Source organism: Tenrec ecaudatus, chromosome 17 (genome assembly GCF_050624435.1).
Source record: "Tenrec ecaudatus isolate mTenEca1 chromosome 17, mTenEca1.hap1, whole genome shotgun sequence".
NCBI lineage: Eukaryota > Metazoa > Chordata > Mammalia > Afrosoricida > Tenrecidae > Tenrec > Tenrec ecaudatus.
Genome location: NC_134546.1, coordinates 62,732,357 through 62,755,029, shown reverse-complemented (window position 1 = coordinate 62,755,029; position 22,673 = coordinate 62,732,357). Strand labels below are relative to the sequence as shown.

At 44.3% G+C, this 22,673-nt stretch overlaps 1 protein-coding gene and 1 non-coding gene across 2 annotated transcripts in view; one reads left to right on the top strand and one right to left on the bottom strand.

The window, feature by feature from the left end:
• Positions 1-22,673, top strand: part of IQCH (IQ motif containing H) — a 208,742-nt gene that overhangs the window by 54,060 nt on the left and 132,009 nt on the right. Inside the window, exons 4-6 of the mRNA XM_075535753.1 lie at positions 5,629-5,757; positions 9,526-9,605; positions 11,495-11,533. Coding sequence (XP_075391868.1) covers positions 5,629-5,757; positions 9,526-9,605; positions 11,495-11,533 — 248 coding nt within the window. The remainder of the gene's footprint in view (positions 1-5,628; positions 5,758-9,525; positions 9,606-11,494; positions 11,534-22,673) is intronic.
• LOC142431214 (small nucleolar RNA SNORA42/SNORA80 family) lies at positions 7,423-7,556 on the bottom strand. Its single transcript, XR_012780756.1, has one exon. It is a non-coding gene; the product is annotated as a small nucleolar RNA SNORA42/SNORA80 family (small nucleolar RNA).

The window sequence follows — 22,673 nt, the reverse complement described above, 5'->3', positions numbered from 1 at the left end:
CTGTGTTAGGCTGGGTTCTCTAGAGAAGCGAACATAGTAGTGCTTGTCTGCGTAGATATATTGAAAGAGATTCGTATCAAGAAATGTTGAAGTCCAGTCCTGGTCAAACCATAGATTGGATGTCAGCTGGAGGCTTCTCCTGACTCTTGTAGCTGCAGGGGCTGATGGACAGGAGGCAAGGCGATGAAGCAGGAAGACCACCGAATGGTGGATGCTGAGCTGAAGGAATCCCATCCAAGGTCGGCATTCTGTTGATGGCTCCTGGGATCAGCAGGTGCTCTAAGGGATGAACCAGATGCAGGATCCAAATCCAGCAATATAAATCTGCTAGCTTCCACCTACCACCAATTCTTATTCTGAGGCGCCCAGTCCCTGAATGACCAATCAAGCCTGTGACCAGAGTAAGGAGGTCGTCTCCCTACAACTGTTTGGCTGCTTCACAGAAGATCCCATCTTGGAGTTGACCACACTGTTAGTTACGTCATGGGAGAATCCTGGCCCACCCAACGTGACATAAAACCTATCATAAGGGAGCCGCCGGACAGCGTAAGACATGACATAATAATAATAATTTGTAAGTTATCAAGGGTTCATGAGGGAAGGGGCAAAGGGGAGGAAAGGGAAAAATTGAGCTGATACCAAGGGCTCAAGTAGAAAGCAAATGTTTTGAGAACGATGGTGGCAACAAATGTACAAATGTGCTTGACACAATGGATGGATGGATGGTGATGAGTTGTATGAACCCCCAATAAAATGATTTTTAAAAATGTAACCCAAATAAATATGTATTTGCCAAATAGCCTCAATATGCATAAATCAAACTCTTAACAAAATTGAAGTCAGAAATAAACATCTCTACAATTGTAGGAGACTTTAATATACCACTTCCAAAGAAAACAGCACAATTAGAAAGAATTACTTCAAAGATCCAGAACTAAATGACCTCGTAGACATACACAGAACACTCCTCTTCCAACCTCCCCCAAGCATACATTCTTTTCTAGCCTGCACAGAACATGCTCCAGAATAAACACAGACCACAATGTAAGCCTCAAGAAATTTTAGAACATTGAAATAGTACAAAGCATCTTCTCAGCTTACAGCAGTCTAACATTAGAGGTTGACAGAGACAGAACAGGGGTCTCTGCCTTGCTGCTATGGGAATTAACAAAGTACCCTGTGAAACACGTTTCGACCACAGGACTTTGTGAGACTTGGCTTGGAAAACACCTCCACTTGGGAGCCAGGTCCTAGTGAAAATCCTGATGCAGGACTGCCCTTGGAGATGATCCTGAAACATTCCAAACAATCCCGATGCAGGACTGTGTGCAGAGACCGTCCCGAGACTTCTGGCTGTTCAGGATGAGGACAAGTGCTTGACATACAATGGCTGTATGTATGGATTGTGATAAGAGTTGTATGAGCCCCAATAAAATAATTTTTAAAAACCCTCCGGAGTAATAGAAGAAATTTAAAAAGTGTAATTCATTGAATCAAATGATAATGAAAACACAAGCAGTATATAAAACTCGAATTTACAACAATTCTGAAACACAGTAACCCCACAGAACAGAGCAGACATACTCCTGTGGGGCTGTGCCGCTGTACAGCTTTACCGAGTAGAAAGCCTCATGTACCGGCTTTCCCCTTGTAGTGGCTGGTAGTAGTTACGGAGTGCTGACCTCATGGATGGCGGCCCAATGTATAACCCACATGTCATCACCGTGGCTCCCATAGCAACACAGCACGCATCAAAAGAAGAAAGGACCAGAATCGACTTCTTCATCCAACATCTCTAACCATTGGAAAAAGATCAGTAACATAAGCCTACAGTCACTAGAAGAAAAAAATACATAAGTATTAGAGAATAATAAATTAAAAAAACAGAAAATAGAAAAAAACGAGTGAATCAACAAGACACAACATTAGTTCTTTGAAAAGACGAATAAAATTGACAGAGCATTTGGAAATCTAACAAAAGAAGAGATGCAAACAACAGCAATAAGAAATGAAATGGGCAACTTCCCAACAAAACCAACTGAAATAAAAGGAAAAACAGAGCACTGTGTAAACCATGCCCTAACAAACTGGAAACTGTGGCATAAATGGAACTTCTTTGGGAAACTACTGACCATGACCTACTGAAGGAGAAAATCTGAATAGATCCATAACAAAGGAAAAATATTGATCAAGTCGTTAAGAAAATGCCACGACCAGCTAAACAGGCCAAGCCCAGGCGGCTTCACTGGGGAATTCTTCCAAACATTCAGAGAAGAGTTAACACCAACTCCACCCAAACCACCCCAGAGGGCAGAAAACAATGGAGAGCTCCCACATTTGTTTTACAAAGTGACCATGATCCTGAGATCCAAACCAGGGAGAGGCATCTGAGAAAGAAAGCGCAGGGCAGTGTACCCCAGGCACATGGACACAAAGACTCTCAACAAAAGCGTAGCCAACAGAACCCAACAATATGTCCAAACAAAAATAAATGATACATCATGATCAAGTAGGATTCACACCAAATATACAAGGGTGGGTCAACAGTCAAAAACGATCAACATCATCTCCCACATCAACGAAAGACAAATAACCGCATGATTCTATCAGGTGACACACAAAAAGGGCATTAGACAAGATGCAATGCCTGATAAAAACACTCAACAAAGGAGCAGGACGATTCCCAACATAACTGAAGGTATATTACAAAACTAATGGCCAACACTGCTACTCTAAATGGAGTGAAATGAAAGTCCCCCCCCCCCACTCTGAAGAAGAACAAGGAAAGGGTACCTTTGTCACCACCAGAGAAGTAAGTGTTGGAAGCCAGCTAGAGCAGCAAGGCGGTAAAGGGACACATACAGCTTCCAACTTGTCGATGACGAAGTAAAACCCTCTATTTGCAGATGATGCTTCTAGAGAGCCCAAACACTCCACAGGAAAGCTATTGAAACGAATGGAAAGATCCAACAAAAATGACAGAGTACAAGATCAGCATCCAAAACGAGGTCAAGTTCCTTTACAAAGAGAACTCTGAAAAGAATAACAGGAAAACAATACTAGTTACAATAGCCACCCAAAGATTAAATATAGAAGAATAAATTTACCCAGAGAAACTCAATTTTAGCTAAATAATAGACAGGTCTACAGGGGGAACCGTCACACCGGTGAGGTATGCACACCCTAGAATTATCAACCACGTGCGATCAGAAGGAGCAGCATTTACCCACGGACAGAGTTCAGCGGGTTAAGGGAAAAAGGAGGACTGAAAATAAGAAACCCAGGGAGAACGTGGGATAAGTGATATGAGCCTGAAGGGCTCAGGATAAATGAGATGAAACCAAATGTGTACGGTCCCTCCTGACGAAGTCTCCCTGTCTTCCAAAGAGCGGGCTGGCTGCAGTAAGCAGAAAAGCATTATACTTTAAGAAGTACCTATTTATGATTAAGTTGACAATGACAACTTAAAAGGATCAACAAGCTTAAGAGTTTCAAAATAATAATAATTTATGAATTATGAAGGAGTGGGGAGGAGGGGAGAAACTGAGGAGCTGATATTAAGGGCTCAGGTAGAAAGCAAATGTTTTGAGAATGATGCTTGTGTGTTTTGGAATTTACAGAGAATGAAACTAATTCTAGAGATGAAAATGTACTGAACTATAAGGAGTTCTTTTTCACATCTGCAAAGCAAGACTATTCATTAAAAAAGCAAGAGACTTCATATTATAGGTTGAAGGCAAAGAACTATTCTTAATGTTTTAAAGCAGTTAATTCTAGGGCTGTCATAATTAAAGTGAGTACTAATTACAGACAGGAAGTGGTGAGTTGCGATACCGTATTTCTTAGTTTCTAAGAGTCTAAGTTTGGCCACAGTACTTATTTGCGATCTAGATTACGACCGGGACCCCAAATCTAGCTGTTTTGAAAAGTCGGTGTACAGGAGTATTTCCCGGAAAGCTTTAAAAATGCAGATGACTAGGTTCTGGTTGCAGTGTTTTGGACAGGTCAGAGAAATTTCCCCCCGAAGTGACTCTGCAGTAAGTCACCTGAAGATGCCTTTGCTGTGTAAGAGAAGTCTTCCAGCTCCCTAACCCTTGGCGACCGCTCTTCTGCGGGTAGTACTGGAGTCAGAAGGAAAGCAAGACAAACTCGCTGAAATCGACTAGGCCCCCACTCACGATGGGCCCTCGGGGCTGCGTGGACCTGCCCCTGGGGGCTGTAAGTCTCCACAGGAGCAGAACGCCTCCTCTTTCTCCTGCAGAGGCTCGTGTGGGTTCACTCGGTGCACCTGAAAATTGGCAGCCCAGCGTGCAACGTGCAACGCGCTAAGCCACCAGGGCTCCGCAGTGTGGAGCGAACGCTGCTTCCTCCTCGAAGGCACGTTAGCGTCTTCAGCTTGGGCCCGACTGGCACACACGGTTTACACCCTAGGATTTCACTGAAACCCAGAGGTGTTCGCGGATCTGCCTCGCACATACATTAGCAAAAGGAAGCTGAAGCCCCGTCGCAAGTTTATTTCGAGGGTTCGGTGGACCATCTGGGTTTCTGACTTCAATAGCGAAGACCCACCTGAATGAAAGTTTTGCTCTTGACAGTGGACTCTGTTCAAATATTCTCTCTCTCTCTCTTTTTGAATATACAAGAGCAATTTGATCTTGAGACAATATCCCAGTCCAGTCCAGACCAAGCCCATAAGTCGAAGATTAGCCAATAGGTCTGATACAAATCTATAAATGCCTCTTCAGACTCATGAAACACATGCAATGACACCAAATGCTGGGAGACCACAGGCCAATTTGTGAGAACTCTTGTGGATCCAGTGTCTTAGGCATCTCAGCACTGCAGGGGTCTCCATGTGGATCCTCCAGCTCAGGGCACTAGCTTAGTCCCTTGTCTTGTCAGCCGCAGTGTCTCCCAGGGAGTCCAAATATTCTCTTACTCGTCGATTGATTTAACACTGCTTTCTGTCCTCAAGAAAGTCCTGGCACGAGTCATGTTGACACAGTATGAGTGGTCAGGATTAGAAATTTTTGCATTCATACTAGCTATATTGCCTTCTTATATTTTTAAGCATTTTAGTAGGGACTCAGGCAACTCTTATCACAATCCATACATACATCAATTGTGTAAAGCACATCTGTACATTCACCTTCTTATATTAAGATCACCTAGTTGGGTAGTTACATCTTTAGATAACGTGAGAAATATCTAAAAAATAACTCTTATAAAACCCAACTGATTATAAACAGCAGCAGAATTGTCTCAAGTATATTAATTTTATTTCTTTCACAACAAAGAATCTTATGTATTAAGAAAGTATATATCTGATTTCTCAGAGTTAAAAAATAACCATAATAGAAAATGTCCTAAGTATAAAGAAGTTTTAAGTCACTTTGAAATTATATTTCTACCTTAAAATGTGTAATCTTAGTGCAATTTTATTTCACAGGACTGCTATTGGAAATGCTGTTTTCTCTTTCTTAGAATATTGGCTTAACTGTTCATGCAAGGCACTAGACGCAGCCTCATAAATAAGATTTAGAGTAGAGTGTTACGTTCATAGAACGTACAGAATTTAGACTTTATGGAAATAAGTTGAATCCATACTCTGTTACTCTTCCTTCTTAGGGATTTTAAGTATGATGGAGCGAGGATTGATTCCACCCAAAGCCAGGATAACCTTTCAGAACCCACCCATCACACCGAAAGCAGCTCCCCTGCACAGTTTTAAGGAAGCACGTAAGACTCCAGCTCCAGGTAGGGTAGAGCCTCTCACCTCTGTGCCTAGTAGGGGCTCCACAAACATTGTCGTTTTGGGTGGTGCCGTCGTTCGGTGCTGTCCAGTGGGTTCCCATCACAGCAGCCCTCTGTTTACCGGAACAAAACACTGCCCAGATGACACCAGCCTCACAAGCGTTCTTAGGTTTGAGCCCATCATCCATCCCGCTGGCCCAGGGCGTTGCTCTCTTTCACTGCCCCTCCACTTTTCCAAGCATGATGTCCTTATCCAGGGATGGATCTCTCTTGACAATACATACAAAGTACATGAGACAAAGACTCGCCATCCTTGCTTCGAAGGAGCATTCTGGCTGTACTTCTTCCAAGACAGATTCGTTTGTTCTTCTGGCCGTCCCTGGTACTTTCTGTATTCTTCACCAGCGCCGTAGTTCAAATGCATCCATTCGTCTTTGGTCTTCCTTATGCAGTCTTCAGCTTTCACATGTATATGAGGCGACTGGAAATGCCACCGCTTGCGTCAGGTGTGCCATAGTCCTCTACATGACGGTCTTGCTCGTCCACACTTTAAAGAGAGCGTGTGCAGCAGACTCACTCAGTGCCTGCTAGTCTCCAACTTTTATCCCCAGTAACAGAAGCTGGGTCTTTTCAGAGGGTCAAGGGTTTCACTGGGGAAACAGGACAGAGACATGAAGAACAGATGCTACTGTTAACAAAAGGTCCAAGCAATACAAAGTAGCATAGCACAGAAAGCCAAGTGAATGGTAAAATCTAGTGCTCTCCTAGTTCAGAAGAATAATTGGTGAGGGGCTAGATAGAAAATGACTTCAGACGGCAGATAGAAGAAACGGGAATCTGCTAACTAGTTTCAGAACCTCAAGCAAACTGTTGGCCTTCTCTGAACTTTGGCTCTCCCAGTTAAATGCAATCCCCCATCGTTAACAAATGTGTGAGATGCTGACCGTATTCAAGGTGCGGGGAGCCAACAGGAAGCAGGCAGGCGGTCTTTAGCTTCGGAGGAGCTCATTGCCGTACAAAGCACATCCAGTAAGCAGGTCAAGAGACCCCAGTGCGAACTACTGCTGCGTGCTTGAATTGTGCAGAGTGCGTTGGTGAGTGGGAAGGAGAGGGTTGCTGCGGGGGTGGTGGGGTGGTGGTGGTGGTGGAAGTCAGGGATTCCTCTTAGAAGGTTTCATTCTTGAGCAAAGGTCAGGAAAAGGTAGTCCTGTAAAGATCTCAGACACGAGGCAGCGCAGGTGCAAAGGCCCGGAGGACCAAGGAGGGAATGTGCGAGGAGGCCAGGGCGACTGGAGGACCCTGAATAATGGAGAGAGAGAGAGAGAGAGAGAGAGAAAGAGAGAGAGAGAGAGAGAGAGAGAGAGAGAGAGAGAGAGAGAGAGAGAGAGAGAGAGAGAGAGAGAGAGAGAGAGAGAGAGAGAGAGATGGGGCGGGAGAGGTAGAAAGGGATCATATGATGTCGGTGGGCAGAAGCCATACATTGTCCTCAGTGTTCATTCTCGCCCCTTCCCCAGTAGTCAGAGTGTCAGCGGTAGGCTGGGAAGTGAGCTGACTCTTTCCCTGGCTTCCCTGCAGCTAGGTGTACTGTGTGATCGGGTTCTGGGCATTGAGAATGTACGAAGTAGAGAGGAAAATGTCTGGATTGCACTCTTTTTTTCTTTTTCTTTTCATTGTGCAACCCGCTTCAGTGCCTTAAGCCCACCAGGTAAAACCAGGCAATGGTCGGGGTGACAGTTTGCTTTGGCATGGGACACTGTGAGAGGAGCCATGGGATCGGACCTGCCACGAATCCAAACCCATGTACTGGATTGCACTCTTAAGGCAAAAGGAGAATGGCCTCCCCGTTTCCTTCTTTCCTTCCTGCCAGTAGTCATTACTCCGCACTCACGGGCATGGGGTTCAGATTTCAACAACTGTTTTAGGGGAACGTAATTCAATCTGTAACATAGGGCACATGCCCAACTGTAGTAAATACTGCTGACAGGTTCCTACAGTGCTTATATTGATGCATGTCCTTACTAACAGTATAGGGGAATGTATATTCAGTAATATACACTTTGGTCCAAAGTTGGCATTTCATACAAAACTCTTTTGCCAACCCAAAGAATCTCTTGTGGTGTGTACTTGTGAGTTTAATTTATATTTCCCTGATGAACAACACAATCAAATTTGGGGGGAAGACTTTTCACCCATTTTTTTTTAAAAAAGGGGTTGTCTTTCTTTTCTTAGTGATCTATAGGAATTATTGTTATATTCTGAGCATTAATCTCTCACCACTTATATATCTATTGCAAACAATTTCTATATGTTGTTGTTCAGCGTTTCACTCTTTTATTCATGTCTTCTTGTTAATTAAACTTCCGATTTTGCCTACTGACCGTTCCACCTGCAGTGGTGAGAAGTAACACAAAGAGACTCCACGTAGCGTTTACTTCATTTCTCCAGTGTTACGTCTTACAAAACAGTATCACAAGCTGGATATTTTTGTAGCCAAGATATAGGCCATTTCCATCAGCTTTGCAGGGATTCTTCATGTACTTCCATAAACACACCTGCTTCCCTCCTAGCCCACAGCTGCCTCCAGCCTGGGCAATTCCGACCTACTTGTTCTCCATTTCCAGAGCTGGGTCACTGTAGGAACGTTATAGAGAGGCATCACGCAGGATGAAACATTTTCAGACTGGCTTTTTCCACTCAGCATAATTCTGTGGGGACCCATGCAGATTGTTTTGTATATCACTCGTTTGTTCTTTTTTCTGTCTTTTATGTTTTACTGAGTAGCATTTCATAGTATTCGTGTACCTTGAAGGGCCCTGGGTTGTCTCCCATTTCTGGTTACCATGAATGAAATATCACAAGCATTGCTGGAGTGGGTTTGTGTGAACGTAAGTTTTCATTTCTCTGAAAGGGGTCAGCTCTCAGAAGTGAGATTGCTCTGTTGAACAATTGCCAGAAATTTTTTGTTCCCTTTTGTTTTAAGCAACTGCCAAACTGTTTCCAAAGTATCTTTTCATATTCCCATCAACAATTTTAAGAAAGGCCGTTTCTCTGGATTCTCACCAACATTGCAGATAGTCACTTAAAAAGATTTTAAAAAAAATTTAGCCATCTGATAGGTGTGTTAATGGCGGTTTTAATTCACATTTCCCCAGTGGCTAATGATGCTGAACATCTTTCCAAAGGCTTGTTTGCCATCTGAATATCCTCCTTGGGTATTTTCTAATTGGATTGCTAACACTGTCCTGCTGGGTGTTGAGAGCTCTTCCTGTATTGTCGCACTCACCCTTCCTCAGAGAAGGGTTTGCAAGCACGCCCTCCTCATCTGTAGTCCCCACTTGACCCTCGTCGTGGGTCTCCTTCACGAAGCAAAAGCTCTTCATTTTGATGAGTTGCAATTCTTCGGGGTGTTTTTGTTTGTTTTATTGATTATGCTTTGGGTAAGTCAAGTCTACAAACTCTTTGCCCAGATATCGTCCTATGCTTTTTTTTACTAAAAGTTCTATACTCTATCTTTTGAATTAATATTCGTATATGATGTGAGACTTTGGTTGACGTTCGTTTTCCCTCTCTTACTTAAGGACGTACCTTTGTAAAAGAATCAGGTGAGCTTTTTTCCGTTTGCTCCTTTGTTCCATGTGTCTACCCTCCACCAATGCCACATAGGCTTGGTTACCTATCTAACTGGCCTTGACATTGGGTAGACTGATTTCTTTCACTTGATTCTGCTTTTTCAATGCTGTGTTAACGATTTTACATCGCCTCTGTCCACAGCCTCTTCCAGCACATACCAGAGACAAATGTGGATGTCAGCAGAAGCAAAGCCATACCCTCTCAAGAAACAAAAACAAAAGGTATTTATATTTATAATTGCATAAAGAAAATGTTTTCCTCGTATACGACATTGTTAACGAGTCTCCTGCTAAGCTGCGCCTTCTGTAGAATTGTGCTTTTCACCTAGAAGTAAGGTCTAGTTCAACTGCTGCTGGGATGCATTCACTCTTTAAAGAGCGATGACGTTGTTGTAAAATGCCTGACACACTCCGTGGGGTGTGAAAAAAAAACGCCTCAGTGGTGCCGCATTATTTTGAAATCAACCGAAGAACTGGGCCAACTTAATATCCTTTAGCTCACCAGTCAATAGCCTGGCGGGGGGAGGGCGCGTGCAAAGGATAGAATGTCCACATTTTATTCTGCGTAGGATATGATGGTGTGCGGTCTTGCTCTCTTTCGCGGTGGGGCTTTACTCATAGGATCAAAAGGCAGAGTCCCAACTGTAGCTGGCTTGTCCTGATGCGCCAGGGGAAGGGTTTCTGTATGATCCAGCATTCAGACCTCACAGCGGACACACGCTGTCCTCCCTCGGGAAGTCCCCCATCTACACATGCTGGCCTGATGTGCTTCCGCCCTGCGTTCTTTTGTTTATGGGCCACCGAGAAGCATGTGGTCATTGGAACTTGTCACCCCAGAAGGAAGACAGCTGGCTGTGTCACTTTCCTGGGCTCCCCCTGTGTGGTCGTTCTACTTACAGCTGCTCCCATGTAAGAAGAAAGAAAAAGACACGAAAACGAAAGAGTAGCTGAGAAGAAGTCAGGCCCACTGCGTACAAACTAGACGGTTGACCTGTTCTTCCCTGACCTTGAGCTTTGAATGCCCGTCTCCTCAAGGTGTTCCCTCTGGATACTCGTGCTGGTGGGATGTTTCCCTTCAGGGACTTCCAGGCGGTTGATGTCAGCTGTGTGTCACGTGGCACTCCGGTTGCCATGGCAAATATTTGTGTTTCATGAAAGAAAAATGTGGGTTAAAGGAAAAAAAAAATCAATGTAAATGGCCAAATCCCAAGACAGCCAGCCCTTCAGGCTAGTGTTTGGCCTGCGCGGCGATCGTTCCAAACTCAGCTGCTGCCCCGGCTGTGCGGGGCCGGGGGCTCATGTGCACAAATGGAGAAGGCGAGGCACCTGTTTTGTTTCTCACCATGTTCGGGTCCTCGGGGCTGCAGGTTTATAGAGCTCAGAGCTACAGGTCCCACTGAAATGAAGACTCCGGCTTAACCAGTAAGCACTACCTCAAAAATCAACCCCCTCCTCAAAAAAAATTTAAATAATGATCTATTTTCTAAGTACTAATTAGTCCTGCCTTTTTTTACCCCCCTTTGAGGGAAACGAAGTTGAGTTAACAAAGCTTTCCCCTCCTGTCAGGGGCAGGAATATTTCAACGATTTCCTATGGTTGCAGACTGTTCTGAATAAACTCTTCAGCCCTGAGTGTAATTATTCCTGTGCTGGGGGAGAAGTGTCCTAGGCTCAGAGGGGAAAGGGCCAAGAGAGAGACTGCCATATGCCTAGCCTTGGGAGGGAACCCGCAGACCTTGGCTCAGCCCCTCGGGCAGTGTGGGGCCCCCCCGGAGAAGTCCTTTCTTGTAAACGCTCCTGCGAGCATCCCTGAGAAGTGGACTTGGCAGCTGATGGTGCTCATTTTGGTAAGCATTTTGTCAAACCCCTTCTTCTGAGCAAACAGGACTCTTGGCAAGCAGCGCATCCTTGTCTGGGGGTGGGAAAGGTCTTTCTAATTACGAGTTCCTGCCTGCATGGAAAGAAGGAACAGGCTGGCCCAGCGGGGGAGAAAGGGTGGGGGTCTGGGAAACGGGGTGGGGGGGGTGGGGGGGCTGCTTTGCCTTCTATTTGTTTTGTAAAATTGCCCAGGAGAGTCACTTTGATTTAAACTGTGTCTCGGCTTCTTTGTAGGGCAAAGGCAGAAGGTCAAGAGGATACCATGACAGGAAGGTTTGTAATTTGTGTGACTGTTTGAAATTTGGGGTCTGTCACCTGATGTCCCTTCCTTTCACTGGAGGGCAGCAGGATGGGAGGCAGGTTGACAGCTGGAGACCGCACGAGCAGTTCTGTGGTCTTCCTTTATAACGGAACTGAAACCTTGCTTTCAGAACAAGGAAAAAGCAGGGCTCAGTAACACTGAAAAAGCACCCACCCACCCACCCACGCACCCCCATTTCGAGTGAATTATTTTTCAGCTTCAGGCCAAAAAGGTGATTTAATGCCCTCAGTCTTTGCCTGACCCACATCAGTCTCCAAAGATTCTCATCTTTTCAAGGTACCTTTAAAGAGAAATAAAAAGCGAGAAACAAATCACTTCTTCCATCATACGCTGCCTGTGTGCGTTCATGTGTGCACATGTGGACACATTTGTTCTGCATGTGTGATGGAGGGGGCTTCACAATGGGATTTAGAGGCAAATTGACCCCAACACATAAGGCAACAAAAAATTGGGGAAATTATGTGATCCCCACCCTGTAGTAAAACCTAGCCGCCCCGACATTGCCTGGGGTCCCAGGTGCTTTACCAAAGCCCCCAGGAAGCAGCAGTGAAATGGGGTCTCCTTCCCCTGGGAGAGCAACTTTGAACCTCAGCTTCCTCCCCAGAGCAATGGGCACCCTGAGAAGCTGCCCTCCCAGAGCGTTCCGGGGTCTGAAAGCGCTTTGAGAAACAGGAATCCTTCTTGACCCATCTCCTCTCCTGAACCCCTCTGTGAGGGGATCTCCACTCTGCACTTCCCCCTTCATTCAATATGGTATATATATATACATGCACACACATACATATACATATATAGACACACACACATATATATACATATACACACATATATCTGGGTCAATGAGGGTGCGAGGTAGTACCGATGAAGAACACAGCTTTCCCCCGGGTCCTGGATGCTCCCCCCCCAACTACCATGATCCGAATTCTACCTTGCAGGACTGGATAGGGCAGAGGTTGTACACTGGTGCATATGGGGGCTGGAGGCACAGGGAATCCAGGGTGGATGATACCTTCAGGACCAGGGGTGAGAGGGGTGATGCTGGGAGGGTGGAGGGCGAGTGGGTTGGAAAGGGGAAACTGATTACAGGGGTCCACATGTGACCTCCTCACTGGGAGAGGGTCGGCAGAGAAGGGTGGGGGAGGGAGAACCCGGATGGGGCAAGATATGACAAAATAACGATGTATAAATTACCAAGGGCACATTGGGAGCGGGGAGCGGGGAGGGGAAAAAAAAGAGGACCTGATGCAAAGGGCTTAAGTGGAGAGCAAATGCTTTGAGAATGATTGGGGCGGGGAATGTATGGATGTGCTTTATACAATTGATATATGTATATGTATGGATTGTGATAAGAGTTGTATGAGTCCCTAATAAAATGTAAAAAAAGAAAAGAGGAGAAAAAAAAAAGAAAATGATTAGGGCAAAGAATGTACAGATGTGCTTTATACAATTGATGTATGTATATGTATGGATTGTGATAAGAATTGTATGAGCCCCTAATAAAATGTAAAAAAAAAAAAAAAGAAACAGGAATCCTGAGGATCATGCGGGATGAACCTCACTGCCTTTTCAGAGCCTGTCTAGCGGCTCTGGGACGTGATTTTCACTATCACAGTGGGAATTTCAGAAGCCCCCTCTCAAAGAAAAGGAGCAGCCCACTTTAGGTCCTCTTCCACGCTGCCTGCGGAGTGACGGGAATGCGTGCATACTGCCCCTTGGAACCTAGACAAATTGCTCCCAGATAAGCCAATCGAGGCAATTAGCTCCTTCTGGCTTCCCTTGACCCCCTTTCTGGGAGGGAAATGTGAGCTGCCCTGGTGCTTTACAAGCAGGCTGTGTTTTAAGCGTTAGAGGACCCTGGCTGTCAGGAATGTCCTGGGTGCGAGGCACTCAGCACCTTCTATGCCGCCGCCGGCCCCTACTGCCACTCTGACTTTGACCTAGCACGGACCAAGTGCTTACTCTGTGGGACAGTGCTTAGTGCTACACGTGCGTGATCTCACTTCGTTTTCACAACATCTCCAGGTGACTATCCCCGTTTTACCAGGAGGAACTGGATGCGGAGAAACCAAGGTCCTCCCCTTAGTAAATAGCAGTCAGCCTACAGAAAAATTGGACTGGATAGGGACACTAAAAATCTCAAATCTTTTTGATATAGACTTTCAAAAAGATATGTCTCTGTTAAGCTATTGTGCCTCGAAAATATATTCCATCTCCTCTTAATGCCCGCCATCTGAGACTTTGGAAACGCTGTGGTCATGTGCGCAGTGATCGAGTTGCTGCATCTTTTTTGGAGCCCACAGCTGCCACCTCTGCTGACAGGTCAGCTTCTGTTGTTGCTGACTCCTGTCTTTGAGGTCAGGTAAACAACAAGAATCCGCTGAGCAGTGGAATGTGAGCTTTGAGTCCGTCAGACTCCACATCAAGATCCAGAGGACAAGATACTCTCAGTCAGAGTAGAGCTTGAAACAGCTATTTTTGATTCATTTTCCAGAAGTCCTTGTCCCTTGAGTCTCATAGGTTTAGGTGCATCCCAGGCATTTGCAATGTGAGTTGAATTTGGTTCATTCTTCACAACTGGAGGTGGTTCCTTGTTATCCTTCTCAATTGCTTTCCCCAGGGATTTGTCTTCCTCTAAGGATGATATGTCCCAGTCATCATCATCCACATCTGTGCACTTTAGTTCTTCTTGTAGCTCTTTTTTGATGAATGCCTCAGCAACATCAATTCCACCAGTTGGCCGACTGATGCTTCTGTGATTGGAAACTGTCCTCTCAACCTTTCCAGCCAGTGTTTTAATGGACGTTCCTGAGGGCTTGGGAGAGCCATCGGAGTTCTCCACATCACTTCCCTCCGTCCAGTTGGTGTCGCTTCTGGAAGTGCTCTTTCCAAAGCTGCTCTGGTTGCTTTTGGTTGACTGCACAGGAAGTAAGTCTGGAGACGTATACGCCTGCATGGGGTGGTCATCATCCTGTTCCTCCTTAGAACTGAAGGGGGGAGTCAAGCACTTTCAAAAGCAGTTTAGTAATGGTGACTGACTGGAGTGACTCTTCCGATGTCTAAAATTGCAAGTGTCAGGAGGTTCTTCCAGAAGCCCGTGGTGTTTCGGTGTCTTTCAAGTGACCTGCATCTACGACTACTAACACTTACGCCCTATAGTATTGTCCACAATAACAAGGAAGCAGACGTAGAGAACAAGGATCTCTTTAACAGTACCAATACAGTAAGGAAAAGCAAGTTGGCTGCAGTTTTTTAATGCAGATCAAGGTGTTGAAGAACTCTGCTGCCTAAAAATAACATGTCCTTGAAGTCATAAAAAAATTTTTCTTCAGAATGGTACTCCAGTGTTAAGTGTTTTTTTCAACTATTGTTTAGTGATTTTTTTCCCCCTTATTTGATTCCACCAGGTTTTGCTTTGAATTATTAAAACTTTTTAAAAACATCTATTTATGTAAGTAGTCACATACTAGAAGTATTACAAGATTCTTCTCTAACTTTAATTAGTGGAATCAGTGAAAGTTTCAGAGTAGATTGGTTAGTTCTCATATGGAAAGAAGTCTAGCATTTCAATAGTCTTGCTGGGCCCATTTGAAACACATTTTCCTGCAGTATTGTCATAAAATGCCATTGTGAGCATGTTGGTCTTTAAGTGATTACTTTAAAACTTAACCTACCATTTCCAGCAGAATAATCTTTACTTTGGATATTTCATGAATAAAAATGTAGCCATTTTAAATGCCAATTAGTTTATCAGAATATGAACAGGAAAGATTTGAATCATTCCTGAATTTGTATGTGTATGTAGAGTTTTCATTTTTTTTTAACTTTTAATGTCAAACCCGTATTATAAAATACCTCAAAATGGTTTGTTTAGTTATGTTGTTGACTAATGACATCGTCACAGGTCAAAAGATTCGTATAAACCACTTTTTTGCATTTTAATATTTTGTGGTACTATCTGCACTGTTTCCCAAAAAAGCAGCATTTTAACAAAAAGGTAACATTTGTTGGGGTCGGGGTCTCTTTTTATTTTGCAATACACCGAAGTAAAGGCCTCCATTGCACCCCCCCCCAAAAAAAAAAGAAACAGCTATTTTTAAAAACTGAGGCTTTTATCTGTAGAAATTTAGGTCAAAGGTTTTCCAATTGCCTCTCTTCAACAAATACATCTTTTTATTATCACAAAGTGAGCATGTTAACAACTATATGAAAATCCACCTAATTTTAATTAATGTTCAGATAATAAAAAGGTGTTTTATTGGTAACCAACAAAACAAACCAATATATTTATTGGACTATAGATTTATTTATTGGACAAATGTATTTACAAACTAAATTAATGAGAAGGGGGCTAAAAATAGATGGACAGAGGACTTCAACTATACCTATAATAGTTCTTAAAAGCAAAATAACAACAAGCAGACTTCCAAAGTTCATGCAACCAAATCCCATTTTCTTTCCATTCTATTTCCCCTCGAGTTTTGAAATATAGGTGATGATGAAAGCTAATGCATCTGATAGTATTTTTACATTAGTCTTTGTACTTTTCTGTATTTTCCATTCTTTTCCAAATTGAAAAAGAAAACAAAATCCAAATTTTATCAAAAGAAACCCCTATTTCCTAAGCAGTATACTCTGTTGCCAAATTTCCTCTGGTTGTAGAAAGAATGGGTTTGAGTGGTAACCTTTGAATATCACACTCGGGGCTTCACTGCTCCTGCTCATTTTATTCTAATGCTGGCTTCCTTAGCATTTTCCAAACACATGTCTTTGATGTTCTCATCGGGAAGTTAAAGTTACTTTACAGATAATTCAGCTGAGGTATCTCAGGCAGGCAAATATGTGCCATTGATGAGCGCCTACATGGTCTCGCTCTCCCCAGTCGCTGAGGAGGAGATTGGAGCAGATCGGTGTGTTCCAGGAGCTTCCTTGTCCTGCGCAACCTGTACTCCACTGTCCGCAGGGAAAGGAACGAAGAGAAAGTTCCTTCTCGCCCGGAGAAGCCATGCTACCTGTTCTACTCTTTAGGATCAAGTTCATTTTCATTTTAATCTCAGGCTTAAGACTATATATGCGTGGTTATTTCAATTGAGGAAACACATTTGATAAAGTGTGAAACCTTTCCCTGGTAAAAACCCAGCAAAATAGAAATCAAAGGGAAATTGCCCCCGCATAATTACATAAAACCAATAGCTAATGTTATTTTGAACAGAGAGAAATTGAAAGCATTTCCCTGGAGAACTGGAATAAGGCACAATGCCCATTGGCGTCACCCTTATTCAGTATCGTGCTGGAAATCCTAGCCAAAGGGATACAACAAGAAAGGGAAAACAAAGGACCTCCCGCTGGTAGAGAGGAAGTGTACCTACCTACCCCCTGCACAGGTGACACGATCCTACGCACGGTTTCTGTAAGAGCCTTGAGATTTCACGCGAAAGTTACTGCAACTAAGAATTCAACAGAATCGAAGGGTGAAAGATCAACATACAAATCTCAGCTGGATTTCTGTACACTAACAAGGAGAACCCTGCAAAAGACATCAAGAAAGCAACAACCCTTGACAATAGCCCCCAAAGGCAATAAATAGAAGTGGGGATATAAAATACTTATACGGGGAAACTTCTACAAACACCCCTCCCAACAACCGATAGAGTCTTCTGTAAGTGGAAGAATTTATTATCCTCAAGGACAGAAAGGCTTAACATTATGACTATGTAATCTACAGATATAAGACAGTACCCGCCCAGATTCCAGCATTCTTCTTTTAAAAGATAGAAAAACAAATCACTCGTATTATGTGGAAAGGAAAGAGACCCCCAGTAGGTAAAACATTATTGGCTGAAGAAGTAAAACAGAGTCGGCAGCCTCATGCTTGTCTATCTCAGAACTTACTAAACTAAGGTGACCAGATTTTAACACTGGTAAAGCGAGACACCAACTCATATCCTGGCAAAATAGCCCCATGGCAGCCGAACACCATATACCCTAGCCTGTCGTGCATTCTTTCCAAAAATCGGGACTTTTTAAAAACGCCGCGGGACACGGGAAAAACAGCTGCCACAGGAGTCAAGGTTCCTCAGTCCTGGTACAACAGCAGACACACAAATCAATGGAACAGTCTTCAACCAAGGGCAACAGTCCATTCACAGGACAGAGATGGCCTCTTTAACAAATTGTGCTAACAAAACTGGATATTTATTTGCAGGAAAAATGAGCCAGGACCTATACCTCACACCAACTCAAAGATGGATCAAAGAGCTAACGGTTAAACCCGAAACCATAACATTCCTGGGAGGTAACATCGGGAGAAGGTTAGGAGTCCCAATTGATGCCATAAATATACTGTCAACCGTAACTAAAAATATACACATAGTAGAAGATAAGTGCATAACAGAGACCTCTTGAAAATCAAATAATTATACTCATTAAAAGACATTACCAAAAGAGTAAAAAGCAAACCTCCAGACTTGGGTGGGGGGTGGAAGATGGCAATGACATATCTGAAAAGAGTCTAATCTCTAAAATGTGTAGAAAACTTCAACAACATAGAGACAAACAATCCAATTTTTAAAATGGGCAATGATCATGAACAGACAGCTCACCAAAGAAAGTATTTAAGAAATGTTCGCTATGAAGACATGCTTGTAATCGTTAGCCACTGGAGAGATGCAAACACAAACTATAGCGATGTATCACCTCACCCCTACAAAAACGGCATTCATCCAACATCGGGCGAGGTTGCGGAGAAATTGGAATTCTTACAGACCGCTGGCGGGATGGTAAAATAGTACTACTATGGAAACCAGGATGGCACTTCCTTAAGAAATGCCATGTCATCTGGCAATCCCACTCCGAGATATATGTCCTAGAGAAATAAGACCAGCAGATGAATAAACATAGAATCTCGATGGTCACAGGATTATCCCCACGTCTTTCTTAGTGACATGGTTAGGTTTCAAAGACTGAGCCATTATGCACCGTCAGCAGAAGGCAAGAAGCTGTAGGTGACCCCAGAGCACAGACACTCAGAACGGTTGTGCCCTGTCACCACGGTGCTCTGGACCCCACAGTCCTGCCATCAAGGGAACCTGGGCCGTGGGGGCTGGGCGAAAAGCACAGTCACTGCCTCTGAGGCTTGAGCAAGCAGTGGGGCAAGGGGTTCACGCTGTTGATGGGGTCTGCTGTCGGTGTTCCCTGCCCCTCGGCGACCACCTGCTGCGGAAGGCCTTGTGGAAATGAGTCGTGTGCTGCTGGGCTTAGAGGGCTTGACGCCAAGGCAAAACCCTGGAGATGAAGAGCTCTTTGGAAGAGTTGCTCAGCAGCCAGGCCATGGAGGAGGAGGAGGAGGAGGAGGAGGAGGAGGAGGAGGCAGACTTTGATGCAGCCCCATATGCCCCGAGCTTCCTACAGTGCCCTTCCTGCCACACAACCTGGTCACTCCAGGCCTCGCGAATGAACATCGATCATAACCGCGCCCACACTCCCCTCCTCCTTGGTCTTTCTAGCCACTTGCTCGTCCTTTTCACAACAGAGCTCCTTCCATATCTGCCTCAGTTGCCTCCTTTGCACAAAGAACGGCCACTGTGATTCCAGTGGTGGGAATGGGACCAGCAGGGGCCTCTGGAGAGCTGGCTCTGGACACTAGGAGCTGGCTCTGGAGGAAACCAAGCTGAAGTGCAAAATGGTCAGTCGTTCCCAATATAGTCACAAACGCAAAATGCTAAATAACAAGCTATTCAATCCGTGAGGAATAGCTCTATCCACCGTAGCAAACAAAAACAAAATGGGGGCGGGGGAGGGCAACCTAATTGTGTACAACAGATGAACGCATAAACAAAATGTAGTACATATTTACAATGGACTACTGCACACCAAGATCGCATCATGGCGATGACACAAAACATAACACGAACAAACCTGAGACTGTGATGCTGAATGAAATCAGCTAATCACAAAAGGACAGACACTGTGTGAGATCACTTTTTATACGAAGTTCAGAGTAGGTTTACGCCCAGAAAGTAACATTTTCTGATGGTTATCAAACACGTTAATTCTGGTGAAAGAAACACCAATACACCACCAGGGGGCGTCGGCGCAATGTTATGCCGAGCTAAATGCAGCCCAGTGAGGTAGACATGACCAGGGAGACCTGGGAACGTAAACGCTCTAAGATAGGCCGTTCAGCAAGAACTGATAACCACTGAAAATTCGTGAGTGGTTTCCTGGTAGGTGTGTGTGCTACATAGCTACGGGCGAGTGTATGGTGTGCATAAATAGATATAGTGTTCATTTGTATGTGCGGATTCCACTTCAGCCTAAAGAATACAAAACATCTTCACACCTGGACAAATAAGCACCATCATGAAAAAGACAGGAATTGTCAAGGATTTCACTTTACTTGGATATGCAGACCACCAACACCCATGGCAGCAGCAGTCGAGAAGTCAGCTGGCAGAGGGCGCGTCTACTACAAGCGACCTCTATTGAGTGTTAAAAACCTAAGATCTCCTCTGAGGGCAAAGGCGTGCCTGGCTCACGCCGCAGCATGCTCAGGGGCTTCGTGTGCATGTGAAAGCTGGGGTAAGGGAGACTGAAGAGTCATGCCCTGCCAGAAGATGGACAGAATGTAGTTCATAAAGACACTGGGTGACATGCTAGTTCGGCGAGCACAGGGTCTTGAAAATTGATGGGCAGTCGTCCAAGCTATAACACGTGGTCTCTTCCCACCTGAGGCAAAGGTGCTCGAAGGAAATCAAAGATTCAAAGAAGCAATTAACTCACAGGACTGATGGCCCACAGGAACTAGACGGTGCCTGGTTACCTTCTACCGACCCACTTGCTCTGCCCAGGAGCACCATAGAAGGTCTTGGTTAGAAGGAGGGGAAATTCACACCAAAAGACCAGACTTACTACCCTAATAGAGATGTAAACAACCCACAAGACTGTCATACTAAGGCACCCTTTCCACCTGGATCTGAGGCTACTCCCAGAGGTCACCTCTCAGCTACATAAATGGCCAATAAAACACTTATGAGGAATGTGCTCCTGAGAACAGCCAACTACAAGAGGCTGAAAGAGCAACATTTGCCCCAAAGCAAAAATGAGTAAGTGAGGGAGAGCAGGGACATTGGAGAGACGGGACCAGGAAGGGTTGCGTGGGAATGGGGAGAGCGACGTTCCTGGGAGAGCAACCAGTGCCAGGGTACAATGTGTGTAAGAGTTGTTGAATGGGGACCTAATTTCCTGAACCTAAAACAGTAAATGTTGGAGAAAAAAAACACATATAAAAGTTCATCTTAAATTAAACTACGTAAAGCAATTCAAGAGGAGCCCTGGTGGCGTAGTGGGTTACACATTGGGTTGCGATACACAAGGTCAGCAGTTCAAAACCACCAACTGCTTCCAGGGAGGACGATGGGCTTTCTACTCTGGTTAAGAGTCTTGGAAACACATAAGGGCAGTTCTACCCTGTTCTAGAGTGTCACTGAGTGAGAAAGCAACTGAAATAAAAATGACTTTATGCTTTACAAACTGTCGAGTGAAACACATCGGCACGCCACGTCTAGCGGGACCTCGCACCGTCCATCCCGTCTCTTCTCTTGACTCGACTAAAGCAAAGTAGAAAGCAAATGCTTTGAGCATGATGGTGGCAACAAATGTACAAATGCGCTTGCTACGATGGATGGATGGATGGACTGTGATAAAGCATTGTATGAGCCCCCAATAAAATGATTTTTTAAAAAGCAAACAAGAAGCCGCTCTTACTTTGACAAGAATGAAAATGCGGCACCCTGAGACAGACAGCACATGAGACTCTAAGGGAAACCCGAGGCTCTTGTTTGTCTGCACTTTCTGTCATGAAATCATCTTTGAGAAAGATGGGACACGGGGAGAGTCACAAAAAACAAGAGAAAAAGGAATCTTTTAAAACTGCTTTTCCCATTTTCTCTAGTTCAATAGAAATTGACACCCTGGTCTATGTATTTTGGGCATGAAAATTTCACGATGCCGGAAAACTGTCGTTTCTAAAGTTGATTGTGGCCAAGGTTGCATCCTCGATACAGGTGAACTACTGAACTGTATGATATGTGGATTCGGTCCCCATTTAGCAGTCTTTAAAATATAAAAAGTATGATAAGCATTAAAAATTACATCTTTTTTCACTGGGAATTCACTGGCCAAATGGAGCCCCCCCCCCTGGAAGAAGCCACTGAGGATGAAGATTCTGTGCGAGGTCTGTTCCCCCCTTTCTGAGCATCATCTCACTGAGCAGCTCAAAGGGTAAATGGCCAGCGAGCCACAAAATGTGGAATGTTCAGGAAACAATACCTAAGTAAAACTACAACCCCAAGCAAGCGTTATTTAAATCTTAACATATATCTCTTGTTAGCATCATACTGAATATTCAACTGTGCTATTTTGTACATTGAATTTTTGCACTTAACATTCTATCATAATCTCTGGCACACATGATGTAAAACTCTTTAAGGACATTTTAATGGGTACATTGTATTCTTTCTTAAACTCACTGACATCAAGTTGATTCCAACTCACAATGGTTTCTGAAACCATAACTCTCTGTGGGAATAGCACCCCTCATCTTTCTCCCTGGGAGAGACTGGTGGTTTTGAACTGCTGATCCTGCGGTTAGCAGCCCAATGTGTAATCCACTGTGTCACCAGGGCTCTTTTCTATCTTACAGGTGTACTGCAATTTCTTCAATCATCCTGTTACCTGATATTAAATTATGTCCAATTTTCCCTCTGTTGGAAATAAAACTGCTGTGGGCATTGTTCATGTTTGCATGTAACTCTTGCTGTTCAAGCTACATCCTAGTGGTAGGGACACTTTTAGATCCAAGGAGCCCACTTCTCTATTAGTTTTCCAGAACTCAAGCCTCTGGATCTGCAAGTCGCTTGTGTGACCATAAGCCATAAGCCAGGGCTGTGCTATAAATGCAGCCTAAGTGACCATGACCTCTTCCCTATGCCAGGTAGTGTCGTGGGCACTCCGAACACAGGAGGGAAAAAGCAAACTAAAGCCTTTGCCCTTGTGGTTAGTGAAAGAGGCAGATGATAAAGAAATATTTAATCT